The sequence below is a fragment of the Oncorhynchus gorbuscha genome, linkage group LG24 (genome assembly GCF_021184085.1).
Source record: "Oncorhynchus gorbuscha isolate QuinsamMale2020 ecotype Even-year linkage group LG24, OgorEven_v1.0, whole genome shotgun sequence".
In the NCBI taxonomy this organism is placed as follows: Eukaryota; Metazoa; Chordata; class Actinopteri; order Salmoniformes; family Salmonidae; genus Oncorhynchus; species Oncorhynchus gorbuscha.
In genome coordinates this window covers 47704174-47728296 of record NC_060196.1, presented here as the reverse complement: position 1 = coordinate 47728296, position 24123 = coordinate 47704174, and the positions used below count along the sequence as shown (strand labels likewise).

The 24123-nt window shown below is 42.4% G+C and overlaps 1 protein-coding gene across 1 annotated transcript in view; it reads left to right on the top strand.

Moving 5' to 3' along the window:
• The window catches only part of LOC124012936 (collagen alpha-2(IX) chain-like), a 41038-nt gene that overhangs the window by 2026 nt on the left and 14889 nt on the right, over positions 1–24123 (top strand). The window contains exons 2-10 of the mRNA XM_046327012.1: positions 271–345; positions 5849–5884; positions 6208–6270; positions 7152–7205; positions 7285–7320; positions 8220–8243; positions 8989–9042; positions 9158–9211; positions 10719–10769. Coding sequence (XP_046182968.1) covers positions 271–345; positions 5849–5884; positions 6208–6270; positions 7152–7205; positions 7285–7320; positions 8220–8243; positions 8989–9042; positions 9158–9211; positions 10719–10769 — 447 coding nt within the window. The remainder of the gene's footprint in view (positions 1–270; positions 346–5848; positions 5885–6207; positions 6271–7151; positions 7206–7284; positions 7321–8219; positions 8244–8988; positions 9043–9157; positions 9212–10718; positions 10770–24123) is intronic.

Genomic DNA, 24123 nt, shown 5'->3' with positions numbered 1-24123 from the left:
AAGCACCTGGTTCAAAACTAGTCATATCTCCATTATCAGAACTAATCGTGTCTCCATTATCAAAAGGCCTACAATAAAATACACACACAATCCCAAAACGTGTGAAATGTTTTAATGCATTACAGTTATCTCACATGTTCTTTATAGTATGCAAATAATATGTATCCAATTGGATGAATACCAAACAGTGATACATTCTAAGGCCAGGTAATTATCTACAAAACCTCTGCACACTTCTAAACGCTCCATTTTGTTTTCATTTTTTTCCAGAGCGGTCCTCCAGGACCTCAGGGCAATCCCGGCCTGCCTGGGCCCTCTGGCACCCCCGGGTCCGACGGCATCGATGTGAGTATTACCTCCGCTTCGCCCTGAGCCAACAGATTGTCACAAAGACGGGCATTGTACCCAATAGAGCGCTCTGAGGTAGTACAGCGGTTACACCACCAGGGGGCGGACGGAATGAAAACACAGCGGAACAAAAGAGCTCTGTTTCCCTCAGCGAGAGACGTCTTTGAGTTGGGGGCTTTACCTCCTTCCCGAGGGAAAGGTTCGGGATCATATCGCAGTGATGTGATACCTTTGAGGTATTCTCAGTCTAAACAAAACCATGTTCTGAAAACATGTTGAGAATACAGAATTACACCATGAGTGGACAAAGGAAGAAACTAATGGTGATGCCTGTATGATCCAAAACGATTGTGATGTTAAAAGTTAGGCATGCTTTAATCCAATGCAATTAGTTGAAGAGCCATTTCATCCTCAAAGCCAGGTAGATCTACTGTTAAAGATAATGCTTTAGGATTATGTCAATTCCCTCAGTCAGTTGGACATTCCCTATCTAACTAATGGAAGGCTATGGACTTGCAGGTTGATGTTTGATGTGAACATGGATCCTCTCTAGTGGGCTGGAACTTGGAATAGCTTTTGAGGGCTCCGGGGTCAGATATTTATCTGCTATGGTATGTGATGTCACCAAAGGGTGGGCTGTAATAAGAGTGCCGTGAAACACAATTCTGGCCAACTGTAGATGCCGGCTGCATTTCATTCCAAAAAGGTTGTTCCATCCCACCTCCCCTTGTTCACTCTCCTTTGCAGACCTGAGTAGACTAGGGTAGGTGTCAGCAATAGCTCCAACTAGTTTCTGCCATATATACCTATCCAGTCCTATCATGATTGGAAAGTTCCCTCACTCCACATTGAGGGCGGAGCAAACATGAGCTGTCAATCATGGCTGGATATAAAAAAAGCAGTTTCCCCCTCATCTCCACCTGTGACAAAATGACCCTTGCAGATCTGTATGGAACTGGATAGGTGTATACGCAATAGGTTGATGTCACTACTAGATACTATGCATCTCAGTGGTCTAAAGTGGCTTCCTCTCCTTATCTGATCTTTCTTATTCCTGATCTGAAACACTGGCTAATTGAAAGCAATATTGAGGGCGGGTTACACTTTATTTTAACGGTCCATTATAAACCATTTATAAGGCATTTACAAAACAATTGCACACCATTTAGGGTTAGGTTAGAGTTATGTAAAGGTTAGGGTTAGGGTTAGGGTTAGGGTTAGGGTTAGGGTTAGGGTTATGTAAAGGTTAGGGTTAGAATTATGTAAAGGTTAGGGTTAGGGTTATGTAAAGGTTAGGGTTAGGGTTAGGTTAGGGTTATGTCAAGGTTAGGGTTAGGGTTAGGTTAGGGTTATGTAAAGGTTAGGGTTAGGGTTAGGGTTATGTAAAGGTTAAGGGTTAGGTTAGAGTTATGTAAAGGTTAGGTTTAGGGTTAGGGTTAAGTAAAGGTTAGGGTTAGGGTTAGGGTTATGTAAAGGTTAGGGTTACGGTTAGGTTAGAGTTATGTAAAGGTTAGGGTTAGGGTTAGGGTTATGTAAAGGTTAGGGTTAGGGTTATGGTTATGTAAAGGTTAAGGGTTAGGTTAGAGTTATGTAAAGGTTAGGGTTAGGGTTAGGGTTATGTAAAGGTTAAGGTTAGGGTTAGGTTAGAGTTATGTAAAGGTTAGGGTTAGGGTTATGTAAAGGTTAGGGTTAGGGTTAGGTTAGGGTTATGTTAAGGTTAGGGTTAGGGTTAGGGTTATGTAAAGGTTAAGGGTTAGGTTAGAGTTATGTAAAGGTTAGGGTTAGGGTTAGGGTTAGGGTTAGGGTTATGTAAAGGATAGGGTTAGGGTTAGGGTTATGTAAAGGTTAGGGTTAGGGTTATGGTTATGTAAAGGTTAAGGGTTAGGTTAGAATTATGTAAAGGTTAGGGTTAGGGTTAGGGTTAGGGTTAGGGTTATGTAAAGGTTAAGGTTAGGGTTAGGTTAGAGTTATGTAAAGGTTAGGGTTAGGGTTAGGTTAGGGTTATGTTAAGGTTAGGGTTATGTTAAGGTTAGGGTTAGGGTTAGGGTTATGTAAAGGTTAAGGGTTAGGTTAGAGTTATGTAAAGGTTAGGGTTAGGGTTAGGGTTAAGTAAAGGTTAGGGTTAGGGTTAGGGTTATGTAAAGGTTAGGGTTAGGGTTAGGTTAGAGTTATGTAAAGGTTAGGGTTAGGGTTAGGTTAGGGTTATGTAAAGGTTAGGGTTAGAGTTATGTAAAGGTTAGGGTTAGGGTTAGGTTAGGGTTATGTAAAGGTTAGGGTTAGGGTTAGGTTAGGGTTATGTAAAGGTTAGGGTTAGGTAAGGGTTATGTAAAGGTTAGGGTTAGGGTTATGTAAAGGTTAGGGTTAGGGTTAGGGTTATGTAAAGGTTAGGGTTAGGTTAGGGTTATGTAAAGGTTAGGGTTAGGTTAGGGTTATCTAAAGGTTAGGGTTAGGTTAGGGTTATGTAAAGGTTAGGGTTAGGGTTAGGTTAGGGTTATGTAAAGGTTAGGGTTAGGGTTAGGTTAGGGTTATGTAAAGGTTAGGGTTAGGTTAGGGTTATGTAAAGGTTAGGGTTATGTAAAGGTTAGGGTTAGGGTTAGGGTTAGGGTTAGGTTAGGGTTATGTAAAGGTTAGGGTTAGGGTTATGTAAAGGTTAGGGTTAGGTTAGGGTTATGTAAAGGTTAGGGTTAGGTTAGGGTTATCTAAAGGTTAGGGTTAGGTTAGGGTTATGTAAAGGTTAGGGTTAGGTTAGGGTTATGTAAAGGTTAGGGTTAGGTTAGGGTTATGTAAAGGTTAGGGTTAGGGTTAGGGTTAGGTTAGGGTTATGTAAAGGTTAGGGTTAGGTTTATGTAAAGGTTAGGGTTAGGTTAGGGTTATGTAAAGGTTAGGGTTAGGGTCATGTAAAGGTTAGGGTTAGAGTTAGGGTTATGTAAAGGTTAGGTTAGGGTTATGTAAAGGTTAGGTTAGGGTTATGTAAAGGTTAAGTTAGGGTTATGTAAAGGTTAGGTTAGGGTTATGTAAAGATTAGGTTAGGGTTATGTAAAGGTTAGGTTAGGGTTATGTAAAGGTTAGGTTAGGGTTATGTAAAGGTTAGGGTTAGGGTTAGGTTAGAGTTATGTAAAGGTTAGGGTTAGGTTAGAGTTATGTAAAGGTTAGGGTTAGGGTTAGGGTTATGTAAAGGTTAGGGTTAGGGTTAGAGTTATGTAAAGGTTAGGGTTATGTAAAGGTTAGGGTTAGGGTTAGGGTTAGGGTTAGGGTTAGGTTAGGGTTATGTAAAGGGTTAGGGTTAGGTTAGGGTTATGTAAAGGTTAGGGTTAGGGTTATGTAAAGGTTAGGTTAGGGTTATGTAAAGGTTCGGTTAGGGTTATGTAAAGGTTAGGGTTAGGGTTATGTAAAGGTTAGGGTTAGGTTAGGGTTATGTAAAGGTTAGGGTTAGGTTAGGGTTATGTAAAGGTTAGGGTTAGGGTTAGGTTAGGGTTATGTAAAGGTTAGGGTTAGGGTTAGGTTAGGGTTATGTAAAGGTTAGGGTTATGTAAAGGTTAGGGTTAGGGTTAGGGTTAGGTTAGGGTTATGTAAAGGTTAGGGTTAGGGTTATGTAAAGGTTAGGGTTAGGTTAGGGTTATGTAAAGGTTAGGGTTAGGTTAGGGTTATCTAAAGGTTAGGGTTAGGTTAGGGTTATGTAAAGGTTAGGGTTAGGGTTAGGGTTAGGTTAGGGTTATGTAAAGGTTAGGGTTAGGTTTATGTAAAGGTTAGGGTTAGGTTAGGGTTATGTAAAGGTTAGGGTTAGGGTCATGTAAAGGTTAGGGTTAGAGTTAGGGTTATGTAAAGGTTAGGTTAGGGTTATGTAAAGGTTAGGTTAGGGTTATGTAAAGGTTAAGTTAGGGTTATGTAAAGGTTAGGTTAGGGTTATGTAAAGATTAGGTTAGGGTTATGTAAAGGTTAGGTTAGGGTTATGTAAAGGTTAGGTTAGGGTTATGTAAAGGTTAGGTTAGGGTTATGTAAAGGTTAGGGTTAGGGTTAGGTTAGAGTTATGTAAAGGTTAGGGTTAGGTTAGAGTTATGTAAAGGTTAGGGTTAGGGTTAGGGTTATGTAAAGGTTAGGGTTAGGGTTAGAGTTATGTAAAGGTTAGGGTTATGTAAAGGTTAGGGTTAGGGTTAGGGTTAGGGTTAGGGTTAGGGTTAGGTTAGGGTTATGTAAAGGGTTAGGGTTAGGTTAGGGTTATGTAAAGGTTAGGGTTAGGGTTATGTAAAGGTTAGGTTAGGGTTATGTAAAGGTTAGGGTTAGGTTAGGGTTATGTAAAGGTTAGGGTTAGGTTAGGGTTATCTAAAGGTTAGGGTTAGGTTAGGGTTATGTAAAGGTTAGGGTTAGGGTTAGGTTAGGGTTATGTAAAGGTTAGGGTTAGGGTTAGGTTAGGGTTATGTAAAGGTTAGGGTTATGTAAAGGTTAGGGTTAGGGTTAGGGTTAGGTTAGGGTTATGTAAAGGTTAGGGTTAGGTTAGGGTTATGTAAAGGTTAGGGTTAGGTTAGGGTTATCTAAAGGTTAGGGTTAGGTTAGGGTTATGTAAAGGTTAGGGTTAGGGTTAGGGTTAGGTTAGGGTTATGTAAAGGTTAGGGTTAGGTTTATGTAAAGGTTAGGGTTAGGTTAGGGTTATGTAAAGGTTAGGGTTAGGGTCATGTAAAGGTTAGGGTTAGAGTTAGGGTTATGTAAAGGTTAGGTTAGGGTTATGTAAAGGTTAGGTTAGGGTTATGTAAAGGTTAAGTTAGGGTTATGTAAAGGTTAGGTTAGGGTTATGTAAAGATTAGGTTAGGGTTATGTAAAGGTTAGGTTAGGGTTATGTAAAGGTTAGGTTAGGGTTATGTAAAGGTTAGGTTAGGGTTATGTAAAGGTTAGGGTTAGGGTTAGGTTAGAGTTATGTAAAGGTTAGGGTTAGGTTAGAGTTATGTAAAGGTTAGGGTTAGGGTTAGGGTTATGTAAAGGTTAGGGTTAGGGTTAGAGTTATGTAAAGGTTAGGGTTATGTAAAGGTTAGGGTTAGGGTTAGGGTTAGGGTTAGGGTTAGGTTAGGGTTATGTAAAGGGTTAGGGTTAGGTTAGGGTTATGTAAAGGTTAGGGTTAGGGTTATGTAAAGGTTAGGTTAGGGTTATGTAAAGGTTCGGTTAGGGTTATGTAAAGGTTAGGGTTAGGGTTATGTAAAGGTTAGGGTTAGGGTTAAAAAAAAATGTAGATTAGGGACTGCAAAAATACTTTACTCAGATTGAGGAAAGGAGATAAGGTAAGGAAGTCACTGTTCGGTATTGAGATATAGCCATAGTCTTCTGTTTAGGTCAGGGGAGGTTCCACCAATCTTTCCAGATCAACAAGGGGCTGTCATCAAGGAATTCTATATCAAGGACTTCGTAATCTACATAAACTGACTTCCATGTCATCAATCTCAGAAAGTAGTGAACATACAACACCAATTGTTAATATCATGTCTTTCTTTCTTGTTCCTCTCTCTCTTCACAGGGGGAGAAAGGACCTCCTGGTCCTCCTGGCCCAACAGTAAGTTACTGTATATGCATATATGTGTGTGTGTGTGTGTGTGTGTGTGTGTGTGTGTGTGTGTGTGTGTGTGTGTGTGTGTGTGTGTGTGTGTGTGTGTGTGTGTGTGTGTGTGTGTGTGTGTGTGTGTGTGTGTGTGTGTGTGTGTGTGTGTGTGTGTGTGTGTGTGTGTGTGCATGCATATTCAAGGGTGTTTCTTTGTGTGTGTGTGTGTGTTTGTGTGCATGTTCAATAGTGTTTGTGTGAGTGTGTGCACTTTACACTGACAATATCTCTGATGTGTGTGTTTGTATACCTGACTATGGCTGTGTCTCTGTTCTCAGGGCTTGAAGGGGGAGCCAGGTGAACCTGGTCCAGGTGGAGCTCCAGGAGAGAATGGCATTGACGTAAGTCTCCTGTCAATCAGCTGCTAAGTGTGTCTGTAAGAGACTGACAGCAAGACAAAGAAAATGTGAAGGAGAGAGAGAGAGAGAGAGAGAGAGAGAGAGAGAGAGAGAGAGAGAGAGAGAGAGAGAGAGAGAGAGAGAGAGAGAGAGAGAGAGAGAGAGAGAGAGAGAGAGAAATGGATGAATTTGTGAGGGAAAATAGAGAGAGAGAGAGAGAGAGATAAATGGATGAATTTGTGGGGGAAAATAGAGAGAGAGAGAGAGAGAGTGAGAAAGAGAAAATAGAGACAATGTTTGTGTGTTTGTGTAAACCTGTAGGAGTGAGCAGCATTGATGTAAGTCCTGATGCATGGATGTACTGTAACCTAGCTAGATAGACTGAGTTTCATGTTGTTATGAAGGTGGCTGTTTTCAGGAAACTGCTTCTCTCTAAATAAGGTAACGGAAACACACTCTGCTGGTCTCACAGTCACATGCTGAGAAACATTCCACAGGGATTTACCCTGTAATCCGGCCCGGAATCTCAATCCTAATTTTCCTGCCGATTACCTGGAAGTGTCAAATCCAATCAGACTGCTGATAGTCTCAGTGCTGTAATGGGAATTCAGGTCACATGTATAGTAGATGTCACAATCCCCAGGCTCTGGCAGGCACTAAAGGTGCAATATGTCACCTTCATTTGAAAGTGCTGCTGTTCAATAAAAGTTTAGCATTAGAAAAGACAGAAGTCACCTTACAGTGCTGTGATATTAGAGCACATAATGAATACAAACCAATCTTATATTTACGACAACCTCATTATTGAAGTCCAGAACTAAAGTAACACTCTATTGGTGATCCAAACCGACTGAACACATCGCTCTATCTCTCCACGTCTCTAGGGTTTGATTGGAGCAAAGGGAGATCGGGGTCCTGTCGGGAACCCTGGACCGAAGGTAAGGACCATGGTGGGATGCAAACTATGAGAGAATAAACCCTCATCTTATTGTTGTTGTTTATTGTTGTTTTCTACAGGGCCAGCCTGGGCCTGGTGGTGAACCTGGACCCACTGTAAGTACTAACGGACTCAACAGAACCTGAACACTGTTCAGTACAGACTACATATAGCCTGAACACTACAAATCCACTGGAACTAACCCTCCGTCATCAGTAGGGCCCAGAGTTTTACCCAAACACGTGACCTAACTAGGATTACAGAGGTATGGGGAGACCCTAGTCAGAGGGGTTACATAACACTTGCATAACAGCGTTTAGCAGCTGACTGATTTACTATAACTAGTCTCGTCCAACAGCCGTGTACAGTGGGTCCAATACCTCTGATACAGGGTCAGATATTTGTTCATCCCGCTAATGTTTTGGAGTCAAGGTAATCTGATCCTAAGATCTGTGATTAAGGCAGGTTGAGTAAGAATACATGTAGTTACAGTAAAGCACACTAGATGGTGGTGTTTAGCTATATTTGACAGACGACTAGAAAGACTGTACTGTATTGACAGAGTGGAGTTAGTGATATGCTCGGATGAAGCATTGAATTCAATGAATTCCATTACTTATTTTGACACATTAAACATTGAACACACATTGATTGCTTTCTCTACGTTTGGGTTAGATTGATGAACACTGTCTGTCTAGTGTTTTGTCTCTGTAGACACATCTGCTCTTAATTCAATTAAAATAAGATAATTGTTGAAACAAATCATACATGAGTTATTATGCACATTTGTTTGTGATTATATGATTACAAAGACTTAACTAATCTAATCACAGACTTAACTAATCTCTCATTCCCCTTTCCCTTTCCCTTTCCCTTTCCCTTTCCCATTCCCTCTCTCTCTCCCTCTCTCTCTCTCTCTCTCTCTCTCTCTCTCTCTCTCTCTCTCTCTCTCTCTCTCTCTCTCTCTCTCTCTCTCTCTCTCTCTCTCTCTCTCTCTCTCTCTCTCTCTCTGTAGGGACCCGGACTGCCTGGGCTCGCTGTAAGTAGCTATTTGTTCATTATATCCCTTTAATTAAAGACTTCCTCCAAAAAAAATAACTAAGTCAGACACTACATATTACATTCTGAACTGAATTACATTGGCAGTGTATCCTCTTCTGGAACTAGTCAGACACTACATATTACATTCTGAACTGAATTACATTGGCAGTGTATCCTCTTCTGGAACTAGTCAGACACTACATATTACATTCTGAACTGAATTACATTGGCAGTGTATCCTCTTCTGGAATTAGTCAGACACTACATATTACATTCTGAACTGAATTACATTGGCAGTGTATCCTCTTCTGGAATTAGTCAGACACTACATATTACATTCTGAACTGAATTACATTGGCAGTGTATCCTCTTCTGGAACTAGTCAGACACTACATATTACATTCTGAACTGAATTACATTGGCAGTGTATCCTCTTCTGGAATTAGTCAGACACTACATATTACATTCTGAACTGAATTACATTGGCAGTGTATCCTCTTCTGGAATTAGTCAGACACTACATATTACATTCTGAACTGAATTACATTGGCAGTGTATCCTCTTCTGGAACTAGTCAGACACTACATATTACATTCTGAACTGAATTACATTGGCAGTGTATCCTCTTCTGGAACTAGTCAGACACTACATATTACATTCTGAACTGAATTACATTGGCAGTGTATCCTCTTCTGCCAGATGGATGAAGATCCCCGTCTTTTTCTCTTCCTCTTTGTCTTTAGGGAGCCCCGGGCCCAATCGGCCTCCCCGGTAAAATTGGACAGACTGGATCTCAGGTAAGACCCTTACCATTGTTGTCTTATGTCAGATAGCATACGTTACAGAATCTGTTAGCTACTCATCATCTTCATAATTTAATTCCCACCATCCTCTTGCTCCCTCTTCTCTCAGGGCATATTGGGAGCATCTGGACCTCCAGGAATTCCAGGACCCCCAGGAAAACCAGTAAGTTTACACCTAGAACCAGCAAGAAACCAGTAAATAAACATGTAGTACAAGTAAAAACCAGCAAGTACCAACCTAGTAATAATAACCAGTAACTTAAAACCTGTAGGAAACCAGTATGATGTTGTGGGTTGTAATAAGTCATAAATAAAACCTGTAGGAAACCATTAAGATGTTGTGGGTTGTAATAAGTCATAAATAAAACCTGTTGGAAACCAGTAAGATGTTGTGGGCTGTAATAAGTCATAAATAAAACCTGTAGAAAACCAGTAAGATGTTGTGGGCTGTAATAAGTCATAAATAAAACCTGTAGGAAACCAGTAAGATGTTGTGGGTTGTAATAAGTCATAAATAAAACCTGTAGGAAACCATTAAGATGTTGTGGGTTGTAATAAGTCATAAATAAAACCTGTTGGAAACCAGTAAGATGTTGTGGGCTGTAATAAGTCATAAATAAAACCTGTAGGAAACCAGTAAGATGTTGTGGGCTGTAATAAGTCATAAATAAAACCTGTAGGAAACCAGTAAGAGGTTGTGGGTTGTAATAAGTCATAAATAAAACCTGTTGGAAACAAGTAAGATGTTGTGGGCTGTAATAAGTCATAAATAAAACCTGTAGGAAACAAGTAAGATGTTGTGGTCCTTCTGTAGCTCAGTTGGTAGAGCATGGCGCTTGTAACGCCAGGGTAGTGGGTTTGATTCCCGGGACCACCCATACGTAGAACATGACTGTAAGTCGCTTTGGATAAAAGCGTCTGCTAAATGGCATATATTATTATTATTATTATTATTAATAAGTCATAAATAAAACCTGTAGGAAACCAGTAAGATGTTGTGGGTTGTAATAAGTCATAAATAACCTGTAGGAAACCAATAACTTAACGCAAAAGAAAAACGTTTCGTTACAAGCAAGAAACCATTGTTGCAGAGATAACTCCATAATCCCAGTCCAGATGACCAGTACATTCTCACCAGTAAGTGTACCAGTACGCTCCCCAGAGCAGCTCAATGAAGCATAATTGTACACAGAGCTGTGTGTGTCTCTTAGCTCCCCAGTTCTTCTACAATGTACACAGTGAGTGATTTCAGGTGTGGAGCAGCCTCACAGAGAGTGATGCTCCCAGCCATGGGGAGTCTATTTGTTTTGGTTTACCGGTGTTGCAGAGTAAATAAAGTCCCATTAGACCTGGCTCCCCTGTCTCATCTCACTGCTTCCTGCATACCTCAGCTGAGGGGGCCCATGTTGTACTGAAACTCAGGACACACACAGTCAGAACAGCTGCCTCAGCACTGTCTTAAACAATGATCTCATTTGTCTTCTTCTTTCTCTTTCTTCTCTCTCTCTCTCTCTCTCTCTCTCTCTCTCTCTCTCTCTCTCTCTCTCTCTCTCTCTCTCTCTCTCTCTCTCTCTCTCTCTTTCTCTCTCTCTCTCACTTCATCTGTCTTCTGTCTTCTTTGCATATTTCTCTATTCAAACATATATTGTTGTCACTCTCTCTTTCTCTAGGGACCTCCAGGGAAGTTCTTGGGAGGAGAGGAGGGCAGTGCAGACTTCCAGGTAAGATCCCACTGTATCTGTTCTACCCCACTGTATCTGTTCTATTCCACTGTATCTGTTATATTCCACTGTATCTGTTCTATTCCACTGTATCTGTTCTACCCCACTGTATCTGTTCTACCCCACTGTATCTGTTCTATTCCACTGTATCTGTTCTACCCCACTGTATCTGTTCTCCCCCACTGTACCTGTTCTACCCTACTGTATCTGTTCTATCCCTCTGTATCAGTTATATTCCACTGTATCTGTTATATTCCACTGTATCTGTTCTATCCCTCTGTATCTGTTCTATTCCACTGTATCTGTTCTACCCCACTGTATATGTTCTATTCCACTGTATCTGTTCTACCCCACTGTATCTGTTCTATTCCACTGTATCTGTTCTACCCCACTGTATATGTTCTATTCCACTGTATCTGTTCTATACCACTGTATCTGTTCTATTCCACTGTATCTGTTCTACCCCACTGTATCTGTTCTCCCCCACTGTACCTGTTCTACCCTACTGTATCTGTTCTATCCCTCTGTATCAGTTATATTCCACTGTATCTGTTATATTCCACTGTATCTGTTCTATCCCTCTGTATCTGTTCTATTCCACTGTATCTGTTCTATTCCACTGTATCTGTTCTACCCCACTGTATCTGTTCTATTCCACTGTATCTGTTCTACCCCACTGTATATGTTCTATTCCACTGTATCTGTTCTATACCACAGTATATGTTCTATTCCACTGTATCTGTTCTATACCACTGTATCTGTTCTATTCCACTGTATCTGTTCTACCCCACTGTATCTGTTCTACCCCACTGTATCTGTTCTATTCCACTGTATCTGTTCTACCCCACTGTATCTGTTCTATTCCACTGTATCTGTTCTACCCCACTGTATCTGTTCTATTCCACTGTATCTGTTCTATTCCACTGTATCTGTTCTACCCCACTGTATCTGTTCTACCCCACTGTATCTGTTCTATTCCACTGTATCTGTTCTACCCCACTGTATCTGTTCTCCCCCACTGTACCTGTTCAACCCTACTGTATCTGTTCTATCCCTCTGTATCTGTTCTATCCCTCTGTATCTGTTCTATTCCAGTGTATCTGTTCTACCCCACTGTATCTGTTCTCCCCCACTGTACCTGTTCAACCCTACTGTATCTGTTCTACCCCACTGTATCTGTTCTATCCCTCTGTATCTGTTCTATCCCTCTGTATCTGTTCTACCCCACTGTATCTGTTCTATTCCACTGTATCTGTTCTACCCCACTGTATCTGTTCTATTCCACTGTATCTCTTCTACCCTACTGTATTTGTTCTACCCCACTGTATCTGTTCTACCCCACTGTATCTGTTCTATTCCACTGTATCTGTTCTACCCCACTGTATCTGTTCTCCCCCACTGTACCTGTTCTACCCTACTGTATCTGTTCTATCCCTCTGTATCAGTTATATTCCACTGTATCTGTTATATTCCACTGTATCTGTTCTATCCCTCTGTATCTGTTCTATTCCACTGTATCTGTTCTATTCCACTGTATCTGTTCTATTCCACTGTATCTGTTCTACCCCACTGTATCTGTTCTATTCCACTGTATCTGTTCTACCCCACTGTATATGTTCTATTCCACTGTATCTGTTCTATACCACTGTATCTGTTCTATTCCACTGTATCTGTTCTACCCCACTGTATCTGTTCTCCCCCACTGTACCTGTTCTACCCTACTGTATCTGTTCTATCCCTCTGTATCAGTTATATTCCACTGTATCTGTTATATTCCACTGTATCTGTTCTATCCCTCTGTATCTGTTCTATTCCACTGTATCTGTTCTATTCCACTGTATCTGTTCTATTCCACTGTATCTGTTCTACCCCACTGTATCTGTTCTATTCCACTGTATCTGTTCTACCCCACTGTATATGTTCTATTCCACTGTATCTGTTCTGTACCACTGTATATGTTCTATTCCACTGTATCTGTTCTACCCCACTGTATCTGTTCTACCCCAGTGTATCTGTTCTACTCCACTGTACCTGTTCTACCCCACTGTATCTGTTCTACTCCACTGTACCTGTTCTACCCACTGTATTTGTTCTACCCCACTGTATCTGTTCTACCCCACTGTACCTGTTCTACCCCACTGTACCTGTTATACCCCACTGTATCTCTTCTATTCCACTGTATCAGTTATATTCCACTGTATCTGTTATATTCCACTGTATCTGTTCTATCCCTCTGTATCTGTTCTATTCCACTGTATCTGTTCTATTCCACTGTATCTGTTCTATTCCACTGTATCTGTTCTACCCCACTGTATCTGTTCTATTCCACTGTATCTGTTCTACCCCACTGTATATGTTCTATTCCACTGTATCTGTTCTATACCACTGTATCTGTTCTATTCCACTGTATCTGTTCTACCCCACTGTATCTGTTCTCCCCCACTGTACCTGTTCTACCCTACTGTATCTGTTCTATCCCTCTGTATCAGTTATATTCCACTGTATCTGTTATATTCCACTGTATCTGTTCTATCCCTCTGTATCTGTTCTATTCCACTGTATCTGTTCTATTCCACTGTATCTGTTCTATTCCACTGTATCTGTTCTACCCCACTGTATCTGTTCTACCCCACTGTATCTGTTCTATTCCACTGTATCTGTTCTACCCCACTGTATCTGTTCTATTCCGCTGTATCTGTTATATTCCACTGTATCTGTTCTATTCCACTGTATCTGTTCTACCCCACTGTATATGTTCTCCCCTACTGTATCTGTTCTATTCCACTGTATCTGTTCTACCCCACTGTATCTGTTCTCCCCCACTGTACCTGTTCTACCCCACTGTATCTGTTCTACCCCACTGTATCTGTTCTATTCCACTGTATCTGTTCTACCCCACTGTACCTGTTCTATTCCAATGTACCTGTTCTACCCCAACATATCTGTTCAACCCCACTGTACTTGTTCTACCCCACTGTACCTGTTCTACCTCACTGTATCTGTTCTACCCCACTGTCCCTGTTCTACCCCAATGTACCTGTTCTACCCCACTGTCCCTGTTCTACCCCACTGTACCTGTTCTACCTCACTGTACATGTTCTACCCCACTGTATCTGTTCTACCCCACTGTACATGTTCTACCCCACTGTACCTGTTCTACCCCACTGTACCTGTTCTACCCCACTGTCCCTGTTCTACCCCACCCCACTGTACCTGTTCTACTCCACTGTACCTGTTCTACCCCACTGTACCTGTTCTAACCCACTGTACCTGTTCTACCCCACTGTATCTGTTCTACCCCACTGTATCTGTTCTACCCCACTGTTCCTGTTCTACCCCACTGTACCTGTTCTACTAAACTGTACCTGTTCTACCCCACTGTATCTGTTCTACCCCACTGTACCTGTTCTACTCCACTGTACCTGTTCTACCCCACTGTATCTGTTCTACTCCAATGCACCTGTTCTACCCCACTGTATCTGTTCTACCCCAGTATATCTGTTATATTCCACTGTATCTGTTCTATTCCACTGTATCTGTTCTACCCCACTGTATCTGTTCTACCCCACTGTATCTGTTCTATTCCACTGTATCTGTTCTACCCCACTGTATCTGTTCTCCCCCACTGTACCTGTTCAACCCTACTGTATCTGTTCTATCCCTCTGTATCTGTTCTATCCCTCTGTATCTGTTCTATTCCACTGTATCTGTTCTACCCCACTGTATCTGTTCTCCCCCACTGTACCTGTTCAACCCTACTGTATCTGTTCTACCCCACTGTATCTGTTCTATCCCTCTGTATCTGTTCTATCCCTCTGTATCTGTTCTACCCCACTGTATCTGTTCTATTCCACTGTATCTGTTCTACCCCACTGTATCTGTTCTATTCCACTGTATCTCTTCTACCCTACTGTATTTGTTCTACCCCACTGTATCTCTTCTACCCCAATGTATCTGTTCTATTCCACTGTATCTGTTCTATTCCACTGTATCTGTTCTATTCCACTGTATCTGTTCTATTCCACTGTATCTGTTCTACCCCACTGTATCTGTTCTATTCCACTGTATCTGTTCTATTCCACTGTATCTGTTCTATTCCACTGTATCTGTTCTACCCCACTGTATCTGTTCTATTCCACTGTATCTGTTCTACCGCACTGTATCTGTTCTATTCCACTGTATCTGTTATATTCCACTGTATCTGTTCTATTCCACTGTATCTGTTCTACCCCACTGTATCTGTTCTACCCCACTGTATCTGTTCTATTCCACTGTATCTGTTCTACCCCACTGTATCTGTTCTATTCCACTGTATCTGTTATATTCCACTGTATCTGTTCTATTCCACTGTATCTGTTCTACCCCACTGTATCTGTTCTACCCCACTGTATCTGTTCTATTCCACTGTATCTGTTCTACCCCACTGTATCTGTTCTCCCCCACTGTACCTGTTCTACCCCACTGTATATGTTCTACCCCACTGTATCTGTTATATTCCACTGTATCTGTTCTACCCCACTGTACCTGTTCTATTCCAATGTACCTGTTCTACCCCAACATATCTGTTCAACCCCACTGTACTTGTTCTACCCCACTGTACCTGTTCTACCTCACTGTATCTGTTCTACCCCACTGTCCCTGTTCTACCCCAATGTACCTGTTCTACCCCACTGTCCCTGTTCTACCCCACTGTACCTGTTCTACCTCACTGTACATGTTCTACCCCACTGTATCTGTTCTACCCCACTGTACATGTTCTACCCCACTGTACCTGTTCTACCCCACTGTATCTGTTCTACCCCAATGTACCTGTTCTACCCCAATGTACCTGTTCTACCCCACTGTCCCTGTTCTACCCCACTGTACCTGTTCTACTCCACTGTACCTGTTCTACCCCACTGTACCTGTTCTAACCCACTGTACCTGTTCTACCCCACTGTATCTGTTCTACCCCACTGTATCTGTTCTACCCCACTGTTCCTGTTCTACCCCACTGTACCTGTTCTACTAAACTGTACCTGTTCTACCCCACTGTATCTGTTCTACCCCACTGTACCTGTTCTACCCCACTGTACCTGTTCTACTCCACTGTACCTGTTCTACCCCACTGTATCTGTTCTACTCCAATGCACCTGTTCTACCCCACTGTATCTGTTCTACCCCAGTGTATCTGTTCTACTCCACTGTACCTGTTCTACCCACTGTATTTGTTCTACCCCACTGTATCTGTTCTACCCCACTGTACCTGTTCTACCCCACTGTACCTGTTATACCCCACTGTATCTCTTCTATTCCACTGTATCTGTTCTATTCCACTGTATCTGTTGTATCCCTCTGTATCTGTTCTATTCCACTGTATCTGTTCTATTCCACTGTATCTGTTCTATTCCACTGTGTCTGTTCTATTCCACTGTATCTGTTCTACCCCACTGTATATGGTCTATTCCACTGTATCTGTTCTACCCCACTGTATCTGTTCTATTCCACTGTATCTATTCTACCCCACTGTATCTGTTCTGTTCCACTGTATCTCTGCTACCCTACTGTATTTGTTCTACCCCACTGTATCTGTTCCACCCCAATGTATCTGTTCTATTCCACTGTATCTGTTCTATCCCACTGTATCTGTTCTATTCCACTGTACCTGTTCTACCCCACTGTATTTGTTCTACCCCACTGTATCTGTTCTACCCCACTGTACCTGTTATACCCCACTGTATCTCTTCTATTCCACTGTATCTGTTCTATTCCACTGTATCTGTTCTATCCCTCTGTATCTGTTCTATTCCACTGTATCTGTTCTATTCCACTGTATCTGTTCTATTCCACTGTGTCTCTTCTATTCCACTGTATCTGTTCTACCCCACTGTATATGGTCTCTTCCACTGTATCTGTTCTATCCCTCTGTATCTGTTCTATTCCACTGTATCTGTTCTATTCCACTGTATCTGTTCTATTCCACTGTGTCTGTTCTATTCCACTGTATCTGTTCTACCCCACTGTATCTGTTCTGTTCCACTGTATCTCTGCTACCCTACTGTATTTGTTCTACCCCACTGTATCTGTTCTACCCCAATGTATCTGTTCTATTCCACTGTATCTGTTCTATCTCACTGTATCTGTTCTATTCCACTGTATCTGTTCTACCCCACTGTATCTGTTCCATTCCACTGTATCTGTTCTACCCCACTGTATCTGTTCTATTCCACTGTATCTGTTCTACCCCACTGTATCTGTTCTATTCCACTGTATCTGTTCTATTCCACTGTATCTGTTCTACCCCACTGTATTTGTTCTACCCCACTGTATCTGTTCTACCCCAATGTATCTGTTCTATTCCACTGTATCTGTTCTATCCCACTGTATCTGTTCTATTCCACTGTATCTGTTCTACCCCACTGTATCTGTTCTATTCCACTGTATCTGTTCTACCCCACTGTATCTGTTCTATTCCACTGTATCTGTTCTACCCCACTGTATCTGTTCTATTCCACTGTATCTGTTCTATTCCACTGTATCTGTTCTACCCCCTGTATCCGTTCTATTCCACTGTATCTGTTCTACCCCACTGTATCTGTTCTATTCCACTGTATCTGTTCTATTCCACTGTATCTGTTCTATTCCACTGTATCTGTTCTACCCCACTGTATCTGTTCTATTCCACTGTATCTGTTCTACCGCACTGTATCTGTTCTATTCCACTGTATCTGTTATATTCCACTGTATCTGTTCTATTCCACTGTATCTGTTCTACCCCACTGTATCTGTTCTACCCCACTGTATCTGTTCTATTCCACTGTATCTGTTCTACCCCACTGTATCTGTTCTATTCCACTGTATCTGTTATATTTCACTGTATCTGTTCTATTCCACTGTATCTGTTCTACCCCACTGTATCTGTTCTACCCCACTGTATCTGTTCTATTCCACTGTATCTGTTCTACCCCACTGTATCTGTTCTCCCCCACTGTACCTGTTCTACCCCACTGTATATGTTCTACCCCACTGTATCTGTTCTATTCCACTGTATCTGTTCTACCCCACTGTACCTGTTCTATTCCAATGTACCTGTTCTACCCCAACATATCTGTTCAACCCCACTGTACTTGTTCTACCCCACTGTACCTGTTCTACCTCACTGTATCTGTTCTACCCCACTGTCCCTGTTCTACCCCAATGTACCTGTTCTACCCCACTGTCCCTGTTCTACCCCACTGTACCTGTTCTACCTCACTGTACACGTTCTACCCCACTGTATCTGTTCTACCCCACTGTACATGTTCTACCCCACTGTACCTGTTCTACCCCACTGTATCTGTTCTACCCCAATGTACCTGTTCTACCCCAATGTACCTGTTCTACCCCACTGTCCCTGTTCTACCCCACTGTACCTGTTCTACTCCACTGTACCTGTTCTACCCCACTGTACCTGTTCTAACCCACTGTACCTGTTCTACCCCACTGTATCTGTTCTACCCCACTGTATCTGTTCTACCCCACTGTTCCTGTTCTACCCCACTGTACCTGTTCTACTAAACTGTACCTGTTCTACCCCACTGTATCTGTTCTATCCCACTGTACCTGTTCTACCCCACTGTACCTGTTCTACTCCACTGTACCTGTTCTACCCCACTGTATCTGTTCTACTCCAATGCACCTGTTCTACCCCACTGTATCTGTTCTACCCCAGTGTATCTGTTCTACTCCACTGTACCTGTTCTACCCACTGTATTTGTTCTACCCCACTGTATCTGTTCTACCCCACTGTACCTGTTCTACCCCACTGTACCTGTTATACCCCACTGTATCTCTTCTATTCCACTGTATCTGTTCTATTCCACTGTATCTGTTGTATCCCTCTGTATCTGTTCTATTCCACTGTATCTGTTCTATTCCACTGTATCTGTTCTATTCCACTGTGTCTGTTCTATTCCACTGTATCTGTTCTACCCCACTGTATATGGTCTATTCCACTGTATCTGTTCTACCCCACTGTATCTGTTCTATTCCACTGTATCTATTCTACCCCACTGTATCTGTTCTGTTCCACTGTATCTCTGCTACCCTACTGTATTTGTTCTACCCCACTGTATCTGTTCCACCCCAATGTATCTGTTCTATTCCACTGTATCTGTTCTATCCCACTGTATCTGTTCTATTCCACTGTACCTGTTCTACCCCACTGTTTTTGTTCTACCACACTGTATCTGTTCTACCCCACTGTACCTGTTATACCCCACTGTATCTCTTCTATTCCACTGTATCTGTTCTATTCCACTGTATCTGTTCTATCCCTCTGTATCTGTTCTATTCCACTGTATCTGTTCTATTCCACTGTATCTGTTCTATTCCACTGTGTCTCTTCTATTCCACTGTATCTGTTCTACCCCACTGTATATGGTCTCTTCCACTGTATCTGTTCTATCCCTCTGTATCTGTTCTATTCCACTGTATCTGTTCTATTCCACTGTATCTGTTCTATTCCACTGTGTCTGTTCTATTCCACTGTATCTGTTCTACCCCACTGTATCTGTTCTGTTCCACTGTATCTCTGCTACCCTACTGTATTTGTTCTACCCCACTGTATCTGTTCTACCCCAATGTATCTGTTCTATTCCACTGTATCTGTTCTATCTCACTGTATCTGTTCTATTCCACTGTATCTGTTCTACCCCACTGTATCTGTTCCATTCCACTGTATCTGTTCTACCCCACTGTATCTGTTCTATTCCACTGTATCTGTTCTACCCCACTGTATCTGTTCTATTCCACTGTATCTGTTCTATTCCACTGTATCTGTTCTACCCCACTGTATTTGTTCTACCCCACTGTATCTGTTCTACCCCAATGTATCTGTTCTATTCCACTGTATCTGTTCTATCCCACTGTATCTGTTCTATTCCACTGTATCTGTTCTACCCCACTGTATCTGTTCTATTCCACTGTATCTGTTCTACCCCACTGTATCTGTTCTATTCCACTGTATCTGTTCTACCCCACTGTATCTGTTCTATTCCACTGTATCTGTTCTATTCCACTGTATCTGTTCTACCCCCTGTATGCGTTCTATTCCACTGTATCTGTTCTACCTCACTGTATCTGTTCTATTCCACTGTATCCGTTCGATTCAACTGTATCTGTTCTATTCCACTGTATCTGTTCTATTCCACTGTATCTGTTCTATTCCACTGTATCTGTTCTATTCCACTGTATCTGTTCTACTCCACTGTATCTGTTCTATTCCACTGTATCTGTTCTACCCCACTGTATCTGTTCTATTCCACTGTATCTGTTCTAACCCACTGCATCTGTTCTATTCCACTGTATCTGTTTGATTCCACTGTATCTGTTCTCCCCTACTGTATTTGTTCTACCCCACTGTATCTGTTCTACCCCAATGTACCTGTTCTACCCCACTGTATCTGTTCTACCCCACTGTATCTGTTCTATTCCACTGTATCTGTTCTACCCCACTGTATCTGTTCTACCCCACTCTATCTGTTCTACCCCACTGTATCTGTTCTTTTCCACTGTATCTGATCTACCCCACTGTACCTGTTCTATTCCAATGTACCTGTTCTACCCCAACATATCTGTTTTACCCCACTGTACTTGTTCTACCCCACTGTACCTGTTCTACCCCACTGTATCTGTTCTACCCCACTGTATCTGTTCTATTCCACTGTACCTGTTCTACCCCAACATATCTGTTCAACCCCACTGTACTTGTTCTACCCCAGTGTACCTGTTATACCTCACTGTATCTGTTCTACCCCACTGTCCCTGTTCTACCCCAATGTACCTGTTCTACCCCACTGTCCCTGTTCTACCCCAATGTACCTGTTCTACTCCACTGTACCTGTTCTACCCCCCTGTATCTGGCCTACCCCACTGTATCTGTTCTACCCCACTGTACCTGTTCTACTCCACTGTACCTGTTCTACCCCACTGTATCTGTTCTACTCCACTGTACCTGTTCTACCCCACTGTACCTGTTCTGCCCCACTGTACCTGTTCTACCTCACTGTACATGTTCTACCCCACTGTACCTGTTCTACCTCACTGTACATGTTCTAGCCCACTGTATCTGTTCTACCCCAATGTACCTGTTCTACCCCAATGTACCTGTTCTACCCCACTGTCCCTGTTCTACCCCACTGTACCTGTTCTACTCCACTGTACCTGTTCTACCCCACTGTACCTGTTCTACCCCACTGTACCTGTTCTAACCCACTGTACCTGTTCTACCCCACTGTATCTGTTCTAACCCACTGTATCTGTTCTACCCCACTGTTCCTGTTCTACCCCACTGTACCTGTTCTACTAAACTGTACCTGTTCTACCCCACTGTATCTGTTCTACCCCACTGTACCTGTTCTACTCCACTGTACCTGTTCTACCCCACTGTATCTGTTCTACCCCACTGTACCTGTTCTAGCCCACTGTATCTGTGCTACCCCACTGTATCTGTTCTACTCCACTGTACCTGTTCTACCCCACTGTATCTGTTCTACTCCACTGTACCTGTTCTACCCCCCTGTATCTGTTCTACCCCACTGTATCTGATCTACCCCACTGTACCTGTTCTACCCCACTGTACCTGTTCTACCCCACTGTATCTGTTCTATTCCACTGTATCTGTTCTATCCCTCTGTATCTGTTCTATTCCACTGTATCTGTTCTATTCCACTGTATCTGTTCGATTCCACTGTATCTGTTCTATTCCACTGTATCTGTTCTATCCCTCTGTATCTGTTCTATTCCACTGTATCTGTTCTATTCCACTGTATCTGTTCTACCCCACTGTATCTGGTCTATTCCACTGTATCTGTTCTACCCCACTGTATCTGTTCTATTCCACTGTATCTGTTCTACCCCACTGTATATGTTCTATTCCACTGTATCTGTTCTACCCCACTGTATCTGTTCTATACCACTGTATCTCTGCTACCCTACTGTATTTGTTCTACCCCACTGTATCTGTTCTATTCCACTGTATCTGTTCTACCCCACTGTATCTGTTCTACCCCACTGTATCTGTTCTATTCCACTGTATCTGTTCTATTCCACTGTATTTGTTCTACCCCACTGTATCTGTTCTATTCCACTGTATCTGTTCTATTCCACTGTATCTGTTCTACCCCACTGTATCTGTTCTATTCCACTGTATCTGTTCTACTCCACTGTATCTGTTCTATTCCACTGTATCTGTTCTATTCCACTGTATCTGTTCAATTCCACTGTATCTGTTCTACCCCACTGTATCTGTTCTATTCCACTGTATCTGTTCTACCCCACTGTATCTGTTCTACCCCACTGTATCTGTTCTATTCCACTGTATCTGTTCTATTCCACTGTATCCGTTCTATTCCACTGTATCTGTTCTACCCCACTGTATCTGTTCTATTCCACTGTATCCGTTCGATTCCACTGTATCTGTTCTACCCCACTGCATCTGTTCTATTCCACTGTATCTGTTCTACCCCACTGTATCTATTCTATTCCACTGTATCTGTTCTACCCCACTGTATCTGTTCTATTCCACTGTATCTGTTCTAACACACTGCATCTGTTCTATTCCACTGTATCTGTTTGATTCCACTGTATCTGTTCTCCCCCACTGTATCTGTTCCATTCCACTGTATCTGTTCTATTCCACTGTATCTGTTCTACCGTACTGTATTTGTTCTACCCCACTGTATCTGTTCTACCCCAATGTACCTGTTCTACCCCACTGTATCTGTTCTACCCCACTGTATCTGTTCTATTCCACTGTATCTGTTCTACCCCACTGTATCTGTTCTACCCCACTGTACCTGTTCTACTAAACTGTACCTGTTCTACCCCACTGTATCTGTTCTACCCCACTGTACCTGTTCTACTCCACTGTACCTGTTCTACCCCACTGTATCTGTTGTACCCCACTGTACCTGTTCTACCCCACTGTATCTGTGCTACCCCACTGTATCTGTTCTACTCCACTGTACATGTTCTACCCCACTGTATCTGTTCTATTCCACTGTACCTGTTCTACCCCCCTGTATCTGTTCTACCCCACTGTATCTGATCTACCCCACTGTACCTGTTCTACCCCACTGTACCTGTTCTACCCCACTGTATCTGTTCTATTCCACTGTATCTGTTCTATCCCTCTGTATCTGTTCTATTCCACTGTATCTGTTCTATTCCACTGTATCTGTTCTATTCCACTGTATCTGTTCTACCCCACGGTACCTGTTCTACCCCACTGTATCTGTTCTAATCCACTGTATCTGTTCTATTCCACTGTATCTGTTCTATCCCTCTGTATCTGTTCTATTCCACTGTATCTGTTCTATTCCACTGTATCTGTTCTATTCCACTGTATCTGTTCTACCCCACTGTATCTGGTCTATTCCACTCTATCTGTTCTACCCAACTGTATCTGTTCTATTCCACTGTATCTGTTCTACCCCACTGTATCTGTTCTACCCCACTGTATCTGTTCTATTCCACTGTATCTGTTCTACCCCACTGTATCTGTTCTATTCCACTGTATCTCTGCTACCCTACTGTATTTGTTCTACCCCACTGTATCTGTTCTACCCCAATGTATCTGTTCTATTCCACTGTATCTGTCCTATCCCACTGTATCTGTTCTATTCCACTGTATCTGTTCTACCCCACTGTATCTGTTCTATTCCACTGTATCTGTTCTACCCCACTGTATCTGTTCTATTCCACTGTATCTGTTCTATTCCACTGTATCTGTTCTATTCCACTGTATCTGTTCTACCCCACTGTACCTGTTCTATTCCAATGTACCTGTTCTACCCCAACATATCTGTTCTACCCAGCTGTACTTGTTCTACCCCACTGTCCCTGTTCTACCCCACTGTATCTGTTCTACCCCACTGTATCTGTTCTATTCCACTGTATCTGTTCTACCCCACTGTACCTGTTCTATTCCAATGTACCTGTTCTACCCCCACATATCTGTTCAACCCCACTGTACTTGTTCTACCCCACTGTACCCGTTCTACCTCACTGTACCTGTTCTACCCCACTGTCCCTGTTCTACCCCAATGTACCTGTTCTACCCCACTGTACCCGTTCTACCCCACTGTACCTGTTCTACCCCACTGTACCTGTTCTACCTCACTGTACATGTTCTACCCCACTGTACCTGTTCTACCTCACTGTACATGTTCTACCCCACTGTATCTGTTCTACCCCACCGTACATGTTCTACCCCACTGTATCTGTTCTACCCCACTGTACCTGTTCTACCCCACTGTATCTGTTCTACCCCACTGTACCTGTTCTACCCCACTGTACCTGTTCTACCCCACTGTACCTGTTCTACCCCACTGTA